The sequence below is a fragment of the Gadus morhua genome, chromosome 15, assembly GCF_902167405.1.
Source record: "Gadus morhua chromosome 15, gadMor3.0, whole genome shotgun sequence".
NCBI classification, from domain to species: Eukaryota; Metazoa; Chordata; class Actinopteri; order Gadiformes; family Gadidae; genus Gadus; species Gadus morhua.
The window spans coordinates 16,707,454-16,723,902 of record NC_044062.1 but is presented as its reverse complement, the minus strand read 5'-3'; the positions used below and the strand labels follow the sequence as shown (position 1 = coordinate 16,723,902).

The 16,449-nt window shown below is 43.2% G+C and overlaps 1 protein-coding gene across 3 annotated transcripts; it reads right to left on the bottom strand.

Moving 5' to 3' along the window:
- Positions 1-384: 384 nt before the first annotated feature.
- On the bottom strand, positions 385-15,243 carry papolg (poly(A) polymerase gamma). Of its 3 annotated transcripts, none has more exons than XM_030378481.1 (24): positions 15,034-15,207; positions 14,166-14,312; positions 13,795-13,861; positions 13,552-13,633; positions 13,335-13,444; positions 12,799-12,852; positions 12,339-12,450; positions 12,155-12,244; positions 11,842-11,980; positions 11,574-11,646; positions 11,324-11,444; positions 10,229-10,313; positions 7,686-7,739; positions 6,909-7,028; positions 6,571-6,680; positions 6,117-6,238; positions 5,841-6,001; positions 5,252-5,352; positions 4,732-4,988; positions 4,177-4,263; positions 3,453-3,503; positions 3,167-3,270; positions 2,939-3,039; positions 385-2,843 (listed from the first exon to the last, which is right to left on the bottom strand). In XM_030378481.1, the coding sequence occupies exons 1-24, from the start codon at positions 15,048-15,050 to the stop codon at positions 2,644-2,646; spliced, it is 2,565 nt and encodes an 854-aa protein (XP_030234341.1). In that variant the 5' UTR covers positions 15,051-15,207; the 3' UTR covers positions 385-2,643. The 3 variants fall into 3 exon arrangements, with proteins under 3 accessions (XP_030234341.1, XP_030234340.1, XP_030234342.1); XM_030378480.1 differs by having other exon boundaries at positions 4,732-4,991; positions 15,034-15,206; XM_030378482.1 differs by lacking the exons at positions 385-2,843; positions 2,939-3,039; positions 3,167-3,270; ... (10 more) ...; positions 11,324-11,444; positions 11,574-11,646 and having other exon boundaries at positions 11,838-11,980; positions 15,034-15,243.
- Positions 15,244-16,449: the final 1,206 nt, after the last annotated feature.

Sequence of the window (16,449 nt, the reverse complement as noted above, 5' to 3'; positions counted from 1 at the left end):
AAAAAAGTCATACTTAGAAGAGGTATGAAAAGGTCTTAGCCTTACGATCGTCTGACTTTGGGGCAATTACCTCCCCCGTCCCAAAATACCACACATCGCTGTAAGATAGCCAGACTTGAAAGACTGTCAATTCGTATAAGAGTACTATTACTTTGATGAATAGTACTCTAATCTAGAAGTATTGGTACAAAATCTACAAGTAAGACCATAAATTAGTGCATTTTGAAAAAAGTCCATTTTGAAAGAAGAGATTTCCCACAATACAAATAAGTTTAGCAAGTCTATTCTTAGAATTAAATAATGTCAATTAGAACATTTGAGTCGTAATGAGTTAACAACCCAATGCATACGGTGGATGAATAATAAAGAGACAAAAGACCATTGTAGGTTTCAAGGATTTAATGGGTGTGTGGATTCGTTTAAAGGAAGTGATACACATACAAAAATACCATCTCAATACAATTTAGAAACAAACATCTAAATGACACTTTAAATGTTTCCAAAACAGCAAAAGCTAAGCCTGAAAAAAAAAAGATGATGAGTTTTCTTCTCAAAAAAGAGACCTAGATGTTGTGAATGCTATAAAAATAAGATCATATGGTACAAATATGCAAATATAAATAAAGTGATAAGAAACAGCCCCCCACCCCAAAAATGATGAATAAGCCATTTGGAGAAAAAAAAAGAAAATTAAGTAAAACTAAAAAGGGTAACAAAAAGGAAACATGCTATCTGTACATTGGGGAGTCGGTCGCTGGGGGCCCCGCTCCACTCAATCAGGGGGCCACCTGACGGTGGTACCGCCACTGGTGTCTCCAGAGTCGTGTGGTTCTGCATTCGCCAGCTACCAACACCCAATGGAGGATGCTTGGGTTTCACTAGCCACTAGAAAAAGAGTGGGACCCCAGCTTCAGGAGCCACGACTGTCACCCTACGAGATGATTTTTTTTAAGGAGCAGCCTCCATGGGAGGCACAGAGGGTCAAACCCCCACACCCGGGGGAATTACTCACACTTGACAGTCAAAAAAAAAAATAATGAACACACCCACATATTCACGCGTGTGCCTCTGCGCTCTCTCCACGCTCGCACAACAAACACACATGCGTGTCATTCACAAAAACTAAATAGAAAAAACAAAACACAACGATCTCCAACCCGTTTCCGCAAAACTCACCAGAGACCGGGTCAAGCTCACAACCAGGACGGGGTCCTGCAGCCACAAGCACCGACAGCAGAATTCTAAAAAGACCGCAGTTTCCTCGAGCGCCCCCTCCGAGGACGGCTCGGCGTCACCAAACCCAACGCAGGAGCGCTTCAGGAAGCAGTATTTCGTTATTTATAATGTGTATAAACGTGTTGAAAAAAAATAATACAACCAAAAAAAATGGGCTTCCACACACACAAAGAAATCTGAGGGGGAAAAAACATTGAAAGACAGCCCTTTGAGCCCCTCTCCACCAACGTCAGGGTGGCGCTGGCATGGGACTTGGGTGAGTGGAACAGCAAGCATATACGTTGAAAATATAAATACATGGTTTTAAAATCCTTCTTTAAAAAAGAAAACGGTCTGTTTAGAAGGGCCTCCAGTAGGTGTCATGAGGGATCCCTTAAATCGACCTCTGGCCAGATGAGTTGTTGTGGCAAACCGCGGATAAAAGTAATTATATTCTTGGTGTGAATCCTTAAAAAACAAAAAAAAAAAGGGGGGGGGGGCGGAGAAAGCACCAAAGATACTTGCAGAAGTGTGTGCGGTGCGCGTGTGTTTTTTGGTTGCACTGTTTTGTTGGTGGCGCCTGTCAGTTGTGAAGTCGGCCATGTTCCTGTCAATCCACGTCTTGCCGGTTTAATTCCTCCCTGCAACTGTAAACTATACAGCCATTAGAAAAAATATAAGTATGTATATATATGTATATATAGATTCAGGGCAAGGGACATTTAGCTTTGTTTCTTTTTTTCTCCGCTAGACAAACGAGAGAAAAGAAAAAAGAAAACTTAAAAAATAAGCAAATTCATACGATTTTTTTCAGTTTCTTTTTTTAGGTAATTAAAAACTACAATATAATGTTCAAAAGACTCAACAGTGATCTGTCATTTTTGCATTTTTTTTTAAGACATGTTTTTTTTTTTTAAGAAAAGTTATGTACATCGACATGTATTGTACATTGTTCTGTATGAAGGAGAGGGAAGGGGAGAGGGAAGGGAGCGAGGGAAGGCGGAGGGGAGAGGGCTGCCGCAGGTCATGGCCACTGTAGAGGACTGAATGGTTAAAAGAAAAAAGGTAAAGGAAACGCTTCTACACTCCAGTCTAGCTTCATGTGCCAGCATCGCCACGGTCTGGAGTGAACGCGGGTCTGGATGCAAGAGTTACAAAAGGAAGGACAAGACGATTTGGACAGAAAACGACCTGCCGACAGCCCCCATAGAAGAAAGAGAGTGGGGACGGGGGGGATGGTTACGTGAGCATAGCCCGCTCCAACCTTCTCGCTTTCAAAAAAAGGATCATCTGTGGTTGTCTGGGCCTTGTTGTGCAGAGCCCTACTTACATATATCCTGGGTGATCATTAGGTCCATATATACCTCGATATACATATGAACATATATAGAGGTTCCTGTTGGGGTATGTATGGGTGTCTACGAGTGCTCAGGCTATGTGGATGCGGGCCTTCTCCGTCTCCTTCAGCCTCTTGGCCTGCTCCTCCAGGGTGGGCGAGTGGGGCCTCTTGGACGGAGCGCCGTTCATGGGGTCCGGGCCTCTGCTCACCAGCGTGGGGATGGAGTTCCCCACCGCCGCCGCCACTGCTGCTGGGGCTGCTGGGGCTACGTGCTTCACTGGCATGTGCTCTGGGGTCAGAGGAGGGAGAGGGCATGAGTGAGATGATGACGGGGTTATATCCGGGCAATACCTCCGCCCCCCTCCCCCTCTGGCGGAAACTCACTTGAGCCAATGACAGGAATGGACATGCCCTTCTCTTCACTGGCAGCAGGGAGGTCAGTGGTCAGGGAGCCCTCGAATACTGGGGGTTTGGGAGGAGAAATGCTGTGGACAGACGAGATCATCAGAAACCAACCGTGGAAAGGACCCCATGGGACTCCTCGGGCCATGGACCACGGCCATCCCTCAGGTGCATGGTTAAACATGGGTTTGGGTCGTCATTAATGCTCACTTGTGTCGGTTGAGGGCCAGTTTGATCGAGTTCTTCACCACGCGACAACTCTGGCTGGCGGGCAGCGGGGAGGAGGCGTCGGGCAGCTCCATGCTGGGAAGTCTCTGATGAAGACAACATCATCATCACCGTCATCATTATGTACACGCGTTCATACAGACCCGCCACCTGTACTACTACCTTTACTAGTACACAAACAAATCATTGGCAAAAACAGAAACTCAGGAACTTGAATGCGATGGAGAATTGAAACGTGAACACCTAGTTCTACAGAGGTCCTGGTTACCTGAGTTCTTGAAGTGTCTATGGTTGGAATGGGCTTGGCTTTGGACTCTGCCTGTCGGGAAACAAGCAACAAAAGGAGATTTAATAATGGATCCATTTTTTATAGCACTTTTCTAAGCACTCAAAGACGCTTTACAAATAAGAAAGGAATTCATAGACATGAACAAAAGAGGGGCCTCACTACAAATACTACAAAATGCTTCTTGTTTTTATATCATTTACAGGAAGCACATTGATCCCGTCAATCTGGTCAATCTGTTCCTTAATTTCTTTTTTGGTGCACGTTCCTTATATTAAACATTTATATTTATGTTGACTTTGCTCCTTTCCCAGAGTATCGGTTTAGAGTCAAACTTAACAAAACTCAGAAGTTGCTATCTCTACAGTTTTCGGAGGTTTCGCCATTCAATATTGATTGAAAAATGCCTATACTCATTCCTGGACAAACTTCAAGAAGACCAAAGAGACTAGGCGTGCCACGGTTCATTTCACTAATTTTTGGTTTGGTAAATCGTATTCATTTGACATTTAAATTAAAAAAAACAAAAACAACCTTCTGTGCCAAATCTTGCATTGACAGCAGGTTGAAGAGTGTTGACTGAAGGCGTTAGTTAACAAGCGGCCGAGCCTTTAGGGACTTCCTTGTATCGCTCTGGGTCGGGTGTAAGATGTCTCCGGCCTGATGGAACCCCACCCACGTGAACCCCCGACCCCGTCACACCTACGTTTAATGCTGAGTCTCCCTGCGCCAGTGGGTCGAACGATGGCGGGTAGGGCTCCTTGAAGGCAGAGTCGTCGTTGAGCTCCGGCTGCTGCATCAGCAACAGAACCAGAACCACATTGGTTAACTGTGACTCAATGGCATGTGATGGAGTCAGGGATTCAACATTAATACTAGCAAAACTCAAAATCTGTGTGTTGCGGTTCGTTTTCTCCTAGTAAACCTCACTTTAAGGACAAGATTCTCATCGGTGACCATCAGTGCAAAGGCAACCATTTCTATAGCGATACCAAAACAAGGTGTAGTTTCACAAGGTGGGCAAATCAGGTACAAGCGTTTTTAACTTTAATGGGAATGGCTCTGTCCTCCAATAATTAATTTGAATGGACACTTGAACTTTGGCAAAGTTGGAACCAACTTGAGGGTAACACACAATAGCCATTCAACATCGACTAATGATTTTTGAAAACTGCCATGTAAATGAATCACGTCATTCAAGCCTCAGGAGGGTGAAAAGAGACCACCCTGGGTTATTGACAGAGGGCACCACTCCACCCACCTCCGGGTCTTTGGGCCTCTTGGCCAGGTCCTCCTGTGTGGGTGAGTGCGGTCTCTTGGAGGGGGCTGTGGTGGTGGTGGTGGTGGCGGCGGCGGCGGGGGGGGCTCCGTTGAGGGGCGGCTGGGCGTCGACCCGGGGCTGATCGTCGGGGGGCGCGGGCTCCTCTCCGGGACCGCTGCCGGCACTGGGCTCCACGTCTCCGCTGGTCACGGCGGCCGGGGGGGAGGCGGCGGGTGGCGATGGGGCATTGGCAACGACTGCTGGATTGGCGCAAGACATTGAAAGAGCGGAACGGGTGAGTGGGGACGGCTTCTGTCCATGCTAATCTGTTTACCAAGACACGATCTGATGCCTTAGAATGATTAGGACCCAAGTATTGATGAGGCAACGACTACTAATGGTGAACGGTTTGGCATGTACTGCATGGAAACTCAAAATCGACCTATTCCGTTTCTTAGGTGGATCCATTATCAGCGCATGCGTTAGTAGCTGGAGGGTTCATCAGCAGAGGGGAGCTTACTTGAGCTGGTGTCGGGGGTGGAGGTACCCTGGTTGGTAGGGGCTGGTGAGGCGTTGGGAGCTGGGGAGCCGTCCACCAGCTGGGGCTGTGGGGGGCTGGAGCTACAGAGCACAGTTGGGGAAAGAAAAAAAAAAAAAATTGGTCACGTGTTTTTTCTGGAGCTGCAAAATAAATAAGCGATCTGCGGAGAGGTGATTTGTCGGAATTGTATTCCGGTTCGGTTCTGGGTAAAACAAGGAACATGTGGGTTTTCTTGTTCGGTTGGCGGTGTTCGGTTCAAGAGTTATTCTCACAATGTTTCATTATCAATCGGTTCATTCATTTACCATTTTAGACATCTCTAAAATAGTGTTTGAGGAACCAAACCACAGGCTCATGAATATTACAACTAAAGGTCTCGCAGTCATACTGTGAAGACGAGGATTACCGGGTCGGCTGCAGCAATGCATTTACTATACTTAAAATTCCATCCCACGCCGAATATGTGATAGGTCATTGTAACGTGATCGCTATGAGATGGTTCCCCTACTCAAGGTCATTATGGGATTGGATACAGAATATAGGACCACTTTCAATAAGTGCTGGTTACCCGCCGTCGATGTCCGTCTTGGTCGCGGGCTTGCAGGTGGGGGTGGGCGAGCTGAAGGGGGTCCCGGAGTCTGTGTCTCTTGAGGAGTCCAGGTGACTGCTGTCCAATGACAGGCGCTTGGAGCTGCTGCCGTTGGAGCTCCGGTTCAGATCCGCTATGCTCTGGAGGAGGGTGCAGGGCAAGGACTTGGTAAACAGGATGCACTTCAAACACTCAGAGGTGCCTATAAAAAAAACGATAATGGGTATAGTGTGTCCAGCCTGTAGCAAAACTCACCCTCTTCTTCTTCTGCACCAGCTCGGGGGGGAGGTACTGGTGGAGCTGCTTCTTTTTCACGTGCATGGCTTCAATCTTCATGCCATCCTTCAGCATGTTGATGTTGTTGGCTTGTCTGTACACTGAACATTAAACCACAGCACCGTCCATTACAGATCAACCACAAATGACTATTCACCTGGTGCCATCTGCATCAAGAACATACAAGCTAGACTGTTCACTGGAGATTGTACTTTATGAAGCAGCGTTGTGGTACATTAGCCCCCCCATGTGGCCAAACACTACATTTGTTTTGGAAGCTCCCCGTATTGTGAGGGGGGAATATAAATTAATGCTGTAGTCTAGATACTTACTACTTATGTACCAAAGTGTTCAAAACATGAAGGAAATGCTAATAACGACAGCTCATAGACAGCTGAATGGCCTTCAGCGTGTTGAAGGCGCATGGACCCACCTGTGTCTGTAAAAGACTGGATGTCGAATGTCAAGTCGATGTTCACGCTCTCTGCATTCTCCACCTTCTTGAAGTTAATCCCGATGAACCACATTGAAACAAAGTCGTTCCTGTTTAGGGCCAAAAGGAAAGAGATCAGTGTTGGTTCCCCTATTTAAAGCCATGTCAGCATCCATTATTTGCAATACCATGGTAACCCACACTCACGATAATTCCTGTTTCAAATAATTTATCATGAAACATCCTCTCTACACCAACCAGAACTCAATCGTAGCCTTTTGCCATGTATCCATATCGTATTGATCAACAAATAATTAACACAACAAAACAATACTCACTCGCTACGGTTTTCCTTGGAGCCCGGGAAGGACTGGGGGTTGACGTGGGCCAGGGTGATGTACTCATTCCTCTCCAGGTTCCCCACCAGCACTCGGATCTTGGACTCCACCAGTCCAATCCTTAGGAGGGAACATGTGGGTCTTTAGATTGAGCTTCAGGCCAAGAACCATAAGGGATGGGAACCGGCAAGGACCTGAGGGTACCCTAATGCAACGATTTAAGAGTGCTTATAATGTGTTGCGATTCTATAAATATTGCAATTCTGTTCGAGCTAGGGTAGTCAATTTATTTTTGAAGCATTTGTCAAATTTGTTTTTATTAACTTTTTATTAAACAATCAATAAATTGCTTTGACAGAAAGAAACTAAAAACATTTAATTCAGCCCAAATAAAATGATTGGACAACCTACCTCCCCATCTACATCCACACACCTCACCTCTCAAGGCAAAGGTTTTGCTCAAGCGAGCGAGCTACTCATGTGTTTTGAGAAGTGGCTTTAGAGGGAGCCCTGAAGGGAGGGCTGGGATTCTTTCGGTTTGATACTTTCAAAATATCACTTACTCTGGCTGGGATCTCCAAATTAGCTAGCTTTAAAAAGGTGCATACATGCACATATAAGTGGCATAAGGCGGACCAGACTAGCAAGTAGAATAATATTTATAACTAGTTTTCCATGAAACAACAATAACAATAGTGTTATGTGCTATTCAGTCTCTGTATGACTACCAATGACTTGGGAGACCAAAAGAATTAAACAGCGACATGTACTACTCACCACTCCAAGTGGTTTTCTTCTGTTGATGCACTGGCAGTGAGAACGATGTAATGTCTGAAAAAGAATAGTTCAAATAGGCGACAGTTTAGAATGAATAATCCAAATCACGCAGTGATGCAGTGTACATGTTAGTCTGGTTTGGTTAAGCAAATTATTACACATCATTTACTCTGCCACCACAACGCAATAAAAGCTAATCTGAATCGTGGTGCACGGAATGACGCAGTAAGCATATGAAAATCTGCGGCCTAGAGTTTAAAAGTTATAACGCTAAGACAATATAAAGTATTCAAGATCCTTACACTTGAGGTCTAATATCTGATGTCTTTGAGCATTTAGGAAATTCAGCACAGAAGTGGTGTACCCAAACTACTAGGGGTGCAACGGATCACAAATCTCACTGTTCGGATGGTGTCACGGTTTTTGAGTCGCGGGTCGGATCAACTACAAAAATAAAATCTTCAAATGTGTTAAAACAAAATAGAGTGAAAAATTTGGTAATAATAGTAAGTAATAATTCTGCTTCCTTTTAGCATAACATTTTTTTTTTTTTAATTGCTTCCATTGTATAAATTCAATCTTAAAATAATTAAAACAAAATAAAGTGCAATCTGAGGCATAGTTCCTTCTTTTAACATGGATAGTAATCAAATAAAATAAAAACCCGTTTCCAAAGGTCACAGGTTTTTATTTTACTTGCATGTTTAACTAGGAAAATGCTGGTCTCTTGTTGTAAATCCAGCAGACCTTGATTTACAATAGTAAATTCAGACCAGAGTTCTCGTTGTCCGGTAATTACCGGTCTTTGACCGGAAAAAAATGAGGAGGACCGGAAATTCTAAATGCCTCCGGTCAGAATGACCGATTGGAAATAAGGCCCCGTCCACACGGAGCCGAAACGGGCGAAAACGACCTGGTTTCGTTTTAAGCGGAATATTCAAGGCGCTGGTTCTCCACAGAATAAAGTGGAGAGCATCAACCCTGCGCGCATACAGCATGCGCGCTGTATACAAACATTCAGTCACGAGGAGATTCAACCTTTTAAATTGAGCAGAAATACTTTTTAATGTGTTCATTTGAATTGTGTTCAAATATGCTACAGTGGTCATTTGTTTAGCCAATTCATGTAAAACAATGAGGGTTTTGATTGTAGCGTAGCCTTTGTGATAAAATAAATAAGTTGTTACATTTCGTGCACTCGCTCAAATTGATCGCTATAGACTACCGTAGGTTTATGAACTAAACGGCGGCAAGCTAGCGAAAGCCTGCGGCAAGCTTTGCGGAGTACCTGTATTTAACAACCATGGCGAATCAAAATATGATCACACACTTCTTACTCTTTATATAGCCTGCCTATCAATTTTTTTAAGTGCAATAAACACGGACAACATCCAACCGATTTTTTTCCAATTTGACGGTAAAATGAAACCTTCCCGGCCATATGACCGGCACCAATTTCTTCTAGCGGAAACACTGGACCAGACCATGGACTTATTAAAGGTGTGGACTCTACACTCTCCCCAGGCAATGCAGACATCCTCATATTTATTTTTTTCATCAAGTGTCGTAGCGAAATACAGTTTGTCATGTTTTATTTGGCATTTTGTAAATCGATTGATTTCTGTAGGAAGACTCATTGCTTGTTGAACGGAAACGGAAAGGGGGGCTTGTTGTATTCTTTTTGCTCGGTTCTAGCCCTACTGTTACCCTACCGAGCAAAATTTCTACAACCAAATATAAACAGCCCCTTTCCGTTTCCGGTCCGTCACCGTTTCAATGTTTTTTTCAAAATGCCAAATAAAACACGACAGAAGCTGTATTTCGCTACAATAATTGATTAGTAACATCAACGAACACCAATAACCACTTAGTGAGTTGCACTTTTCTGAAAATGAACGTTTAGGGTTGTTTTAAGGAAAGGTTTTTGAATGCCCATAGCCAGCCATTCTGAAGCAGGCAGGGGCGATATGAAATGAGCCGATTACCCAAGACAGGACCAATCGTCAACATTTCGGTGTCAACCACATTATTTCATCCTAGACAAACCAGAAAGGGGGCTCAATGCGCTAAATACCGGAATTGTCCTTTAAACATGCGCCGATCACGTGAACGCACAATTGTATCCGTTTTTTTGCATAGTCAGCCGATTCGCGGATCACTTGCTGCCCCAACCATGATGGTTGAGCCGTACCGATCACGGGTGATCCGTGATCCGTTGCACCACTACAAACTACTGTCTATAGCTCATGTGGATGTGTATGAGAATGTTTGAACTATAACAATACAACGTTGTTACGTTATCCAGCTAGTCGAGTAGCTGACATTTTTTGTGTTTTTTTGTCTTCAACTTGTATACCCCTATAAAGTAACGGTATTCAGCTTGGTAATCATTTATGTTACAAATACACCCAAGAGTAGGCATGACATACAAGCATTCGAAAACAGCTCCCAAAATGATCTTCTCATATTACACCAAAACATGAAATGCTAATACTAATCAAAACAGGCTTTCATGAGGTCATCACCCATTGAAGAATACTTACTTGTACTTTTGAAAGAAGTTGGGCGGCTCAAAGAGTTTCGACCACTCCGTTTTACCCTGAAGAATCTCATCCGTGACGCTGAGACCTATTGGAAGCACATCGTTAAAAGGGATAGGGATGTGCATTTCTGGCAAAAATACTATTCAATATTCGCTGAGAAGTATTCAAATGATAATAATAATAATCAAGAACCCCCCACGCACACGCGCATCTCGTATACACAATGACACAGGAGGAGGCTTTTATGAAATCAATCTGTGTATTTCAGCAACTGCGCCATCAACATTCAATATCAAAATTAATTAAACGTGGGCTTAGAAAGATCGGCCTACATTTATTTATTTATTGTACTGAACACAGCTTGCATGAAGGTGAACTAGACACGTCTTTAGCATATGAAAACTATGGCCCATCGGTAATTGTTCATAACTTTTCAATTAACAACTGCAAAATCATCTTCAAAAGAAATAAGCCCGACAGGGCGAACAGGACACCTACGCGAAGCGGAAGCATCCTGCCTCGCCCTGAAGGGGCTTAATTTCGATAATGACCGGCGACGTTCTATAAATTATTCGCTTTCGGCTACTTGCCAGAACTAAAAAATAACTTCACACGCTGTGTCTTTTTCAATTTATTTGTTACCAGCATTCGCAGTGATGATCAGCAGAGAAATAGTCTGCCAAAGGCGTTGACGTCGCTTAGCAACTGAGGACGCTGGGGTTGATGAGTAACCAGACTATTTGCGGAGTGATACGTAAGAAAAAACCAAAACTTTCCTTGACAGCAGTCATTATATGCCTAGCAACAGTGAATTATCAAAAAATTATTCACCACCTTTGTGAAAGCCCATGCAAGTGTAAGGAACGTTTCACAGCATCGAGAAGAGCCGTGTAATAAATAACTATAGTCACATTCATTATTCAATATTCTACGTGACTCTTCGACGATCGTTTCCCATCCCTGGTAGATAGGCATACATATCAAAATTGCACGTCCATCATAAAACCACTGAATATCAACTACTTGTGACCTTCTGATAGGATGCATTGTGTGTGTGGCAGTGATGTGTGTGTGGCACTTCCCAGATCGACTGACCATATTTGAACTCCTCGCTCATGATGGTGCGTGTGGAGGTGGAGACGTTGTAGGTGGAGTTCTGCTGGGGATAGGCCGGTGTAATGATCGGCATCAGATGGTATCTGTCAGACGGGTTGACCTAAATAGGGATCAGGATAGTAATAGTTAGTACAGCCTTTCATAGAACAGGTGCTCATACACCTATTGTCATGAGAAGTCTGAAATTGTCCTAAATCTATTTCAAGTACAATGTGGACCAAAGACTCACTCTGGGGTCCCACACTGGAAGGTTCAGATTGCTGTCTTCTGGCTGTTTCAAGAGCACCGGGTTTGGCCATTCCCTTCAGAAGGATCATTGACAAATCAAAATTATGATTAGCCCCACATGAAGCCCATAAAAGTGAAGATTCTTTGGTCAACAGGACATTCATTAGACAACAGCTACAGCAATAGAACAGCCACAGAGCACATCCAAATTAATGAACAGCGGGTTGTCACAATGTTTTTGCTTGGGAGCAGTGACAAGGCAACCTTACCATTTAGAGAAGACCAGGAAGAATTTGTGGACTAAGGTGGCAGCCACAGCGTTGGGGTAGAGCTGGCAGGTTCTGGCCACCAGCATGGCCCACGACACACCTCCCAGGAAACCCAGCATGTTGGAGTAGATCCCACGACCTGGGTGCACGCACAGATACAATGCAACAATATGAGATACAAGCCATCCGGAATTGAAGAACTGGCAGTGTAACCATAAAACACACAATTCTCTATAATGTATTTTTTAAACATTGATAAACTGCTGTTACCCTTCTTCAGAAAAGTAGGAAAGAAACAAAATGTTGCACATACGTTTGGCCCATAGTTTGATTGCTCTCAGAGTCAGCCTGAAGTTCTCCTTGTTTGGCACCAGGTACAAGATCTCATCTGTCACCCTACAGCCTGTGTCAACAGAGGGATGGCATGAAAATCACAATCAGAAAGGACTTGGCGACATCTTGTAAATATCAAGGCATGCAGGAGATGCAGTATTTACCGTTGAGGCTGCGTATACAGCGAATATCAAGATTCCTCAACATGGAGTCGCCCCTCAGGTCCAGGTTGTCTGGTATGGACTGCAGGGCCAGTCTGGCAAACAGCAGATCAATCTGAGAATACGAAGGGGAAACGTTCTATGAGACCATACAATGAAAAATAGCAAACCCTGGATTGCTACAAGGGAATAGGTCAGGGAGGGAAATAACGTTATCTTAAAACTGGTTTACCCTATGTTTTTTTTTTACATTTGGTATATTTCATATCAATCTGTGACTTATCAGTGTTGTGATTTTGTATGCGTGCCAATTTGGGTACCCAGATGTCAAGCCATAGGACACATTTATTTTAAAACAAGTAGAGGCTTTGTAAGACATCCACAGCCATTGGAAGCAGTAGAGCACTGAGAGAGCCAAGTGAAAAGTTAAGCAAGGCACAAACGAGACGGAAAATTAACATACCTCTATTCCATCAAATTTGAACTTGATCACTGGTACAAAGGCATCCTCCACAGCCTGGAAGGACAAAGAGAAGGTACATCAAAGACAGGGCAGGTCCCAGGAAAAGTCACAGTTTATGGGTAAAGGGGCTTATTCAACTAGTGGCCGTCTTGGTGTCTAAATAGCTGGGTAAAAAAAAGTAAAAAAGATAAAAACATCCAGCTACCAGCTTTAGCACTCAGCTAGTGCTAAACTCTGTTAGACATGTTTAAAACCATCTGTTCTTCCTTATCTATAGGAACTATAGTAAACAGCCTTACAGATACTCTAAGTGGGGATATCTTGTCCCTGAGTGCAGAGATGGAATGTGCTGTTCCCAACACATAAGGAATAATCAGCGACGTATGGTAAATGTATTCCTTCAATGGTTTGGTAGGTAATTCCTGCAGTAGTCCAGTTATACTTCCAGTAGGTTTGGGGAATGACTGAAAGCAGATGGATTTTAAAAAAAAAAAAATACTTGATGATATCTGCTGTGATTTCAATGGAACACTTGCCCTGAGGTCTTTGATCTCTTCGTGGAGTTTGATCTTCTCAAAGAATGAAGAGAAAAAGTCAGTCCTCTCTACATGACGAGGAGCCACACATAAGGCATCGATATCAGCTCCTGCAAAGCAGAGAAATTGCAGACATCAGCTCCCAGTAATATCTTCTAAATGTAATGTCAAGCTGGATGTAGCATCAACATTAACAAGAAATAGAAATTTTGATTACCTTTTGTGTGCACCCCGAGCCGGTAAGAACCAAACGTGAATATCTTTCCCCCAACATTAGTTACTGCAGATGGGGGAAGGTTCTGAAAAGAAAACCAAGAAAGCATTAACGTTCCAGGACGTCACCATTCGTTATTTTCAAAGCTAATAATTTTCCTTTTAAGGGCGGATCTATAGTCACCTTTTATGACTCCATATTGAAGACAATAGTTAATAGTCCAGCAAACCTCCCAATGTGACCTACCTTAGACTCACTGATCTCTGATATCCATTCTTTAACAAAGTTATTTAATTTCCCGAGAACTGCAAGTCTGAAAATAAAAATACAATGAATCACATCAACATTCCATACCCATCAAAACTCACACCCAATGTATGTATTAAACTAAATATAACATACACTTAAATATCCATGCATAAATTAGGTAAGGACAATCAATGTAATAATTAGTTTTATCGAACCAACCTTGGATGTACTATTAAATAACCATACTTTTACACTAAAAAAGGTCAAACACATAACCATTAAGATTTAAATACATCTGAAAAAATTGTATGGATTATATGGTCTACCACATTATGAATCACTCCACATTGCATGCCAGAATTTCTCACCTATGGTTTAGTTCATCTTCATCCTCAAACACCCCGAATGGTTTCATAGCATCGCTGAGTTTCTTTGTGTATTGGTTGTCTATTTCTCTCGGGGGTGCGTGACTAATGGCAGAGGTGATGCCATAATGTTTCTGAGGCTGCTGCCCGCTAAAAGATAGGACACAAGCAAACAGAACAACAAATAGAGAAAAACAATGATAGCAGTCATCATCATGTGAAAAACAAGTGATTTACCTAAGGATATTTCTGTTGCTACAAAATAATAAAGATTTTTTTAATCACCATGACTGATTTATCGACCAGGCATGAGAACACAAAAAGTCTCAAACCAAAAACGTATCCATTGAAAGTTGGTAATAAGTATTGGAAATAAGATGCTATAAATGATGCACAAACATTAAGGCTAGGGACACTTGGTAGTGTTTTTTTTTTTTTTTACTATTTGAAGGCAGAATTGGACTTTTCTTTTACAATGGTAATTGGTGTGGATAGGCTGTCTAAAGTGTATGTTTGAGGTAGTAGCCCTCATTAGCTTCCAACAGGCTGGACACGCTACGGACGCTAGGCAGCAGACTTCACAGGTTAGCACCCGACCAGCGGGACAAACTGTCATCAACGGACCGGAGAAATTACCTTAAACATCACCTCAAAGCACCAGTCTTCCTAATGTTATTTTTTAACAGCATTGGGCTTAATACTACGATATCGCTGTACTTGTTGCAAGCCACCCAGCTCACGGTAGCCACAGGCCTTTTAAGATGTTTTGATGGATAGCATGTTAGCCGTTAGCCTATTCTTTTAAATCCGCTGCTGATGCTAACGCAAAGGAAGTGCAAATGGAGAGGAATACTTCCGATGCATCGCTTACCTTGACATTTCTTTCATGACACACCAAAAGCTCCACTCCTGTGGCTCTGGTAAGGCTGTAGAGAAGTTGCAGTTAAACTCTACAGCATCGACCCAGTTAACAACAATGGTTACTTTCCCCCAAACCACTTCACTGATCAGTCAGCCCCTGCCCCGGAAGTAGTCCCGGCAAAACAGCAATCAGGACCGTTTGAAATTGACACCTGGCTTATTCGTTTAATAAAACAAACAACTGCAATCATTCACGCAATTCCCCATTATTTGTTATGAGTCTTGTTTTTTCTACATATAAATGGTGCTATGATATATTATTAATTTAGAAGGCCGGTAACTTTCAGTCACTTCTCAGATGTCCTCCTGTATCCGCTCATGCTTTTCAACTATTTTACGGGCGTGATGTTGCCACCTTGTGGTGGCCGCAGGTTAAAAAAAAACAGATGGGTCGACCGTTTCTTTATAATACTATAATCGACAAATATATGCCTATTATTCGGCCATTACGTTCTAATATTTGTTTTCATTAATTGTAGCTTGCAATTATTAGCAGTGGCCATATGTTGAAGATACACTGCGCAAATAATTCTTTTTATATTTAAGGAAATTATTAGTATGTCTTTTTAATGTTATAGCTATAGAGGACCTATAGTCCCCCAAGTCAATGCCTTGGTTAGCATAATGTAGACAAACATTATGCACGTAGACAAAACCAAATAGATGGTTGCTGACTTCAGGAGAGCACAGAGGGACCACGAGCCGCTGAACGTTGATGGCACCCGGTGGAGATCGTGAAGAACACCAAATTCCTTGGTGTCCACCTGGCCGAGAGCTTAACCTGGTCCCTCAACACCGGCTCCACTGTTAAGAAATCCCAGCAACGCCTCCACTTCCTGAGAAGGCTGAAGAGAGCCCACCTCCCCCCCCCCATTCTCACCACTTTTTACAGAGGGACCATAGAGAGCATCCTGGGTAGCTGCATCACTGCCTGGTTCGGAAACTGCACCAAACTGGACCGAAAGAACCTGCAGCGAGTAGTGAGGACAGCCGAGAAGATCATCGGCTTCTCTCTCCCCTCCATCTCAGACATTTACACCACTCGCTGCATCCGCAAGGCAACCAGCATTGTGGATGACCCCTCCCACCCCTCACACAAATTTTTCTCCCCCCTACCATCTGGCACCATATTTAATTATATTCCCGCACTACAAATTCCACACAGTCACTTTACTGGTTTGCAGTTATATGTAGCATGTTGTTGTTGTTGATGTTGTTATTATTGTCGCTCTATGTTGCACCTTATGTTCTTGGGAAACGCTATTTCATCTCACTGTATACTGTGTATATGGCTGAAATGACAATAAATTATCTTGAATCTTGAATCACTGCCAGAACATTGTTTTTGGTTTGGAATATATGTTTC

Bases quoted from the DNA above. Each gene is read 5' to 3' on its own strand.
- papolg (XM_030378480.1), bottom strand. The intron at 7,029-7,685 runs GTGAGTAGTACA...TTCCCTCCTAAG, and splicing joins GAAGAAAACCACTTGGAGTG to GATTGGACTGGTGGAGTCCA. The intron at 3,271-3,452 runs GTAACCAGGACC...TGTCTTCATCAG, and splicing joins TAGACACTTCAAGAACTCAG to AGACTTCCCAGCATGGAGCT.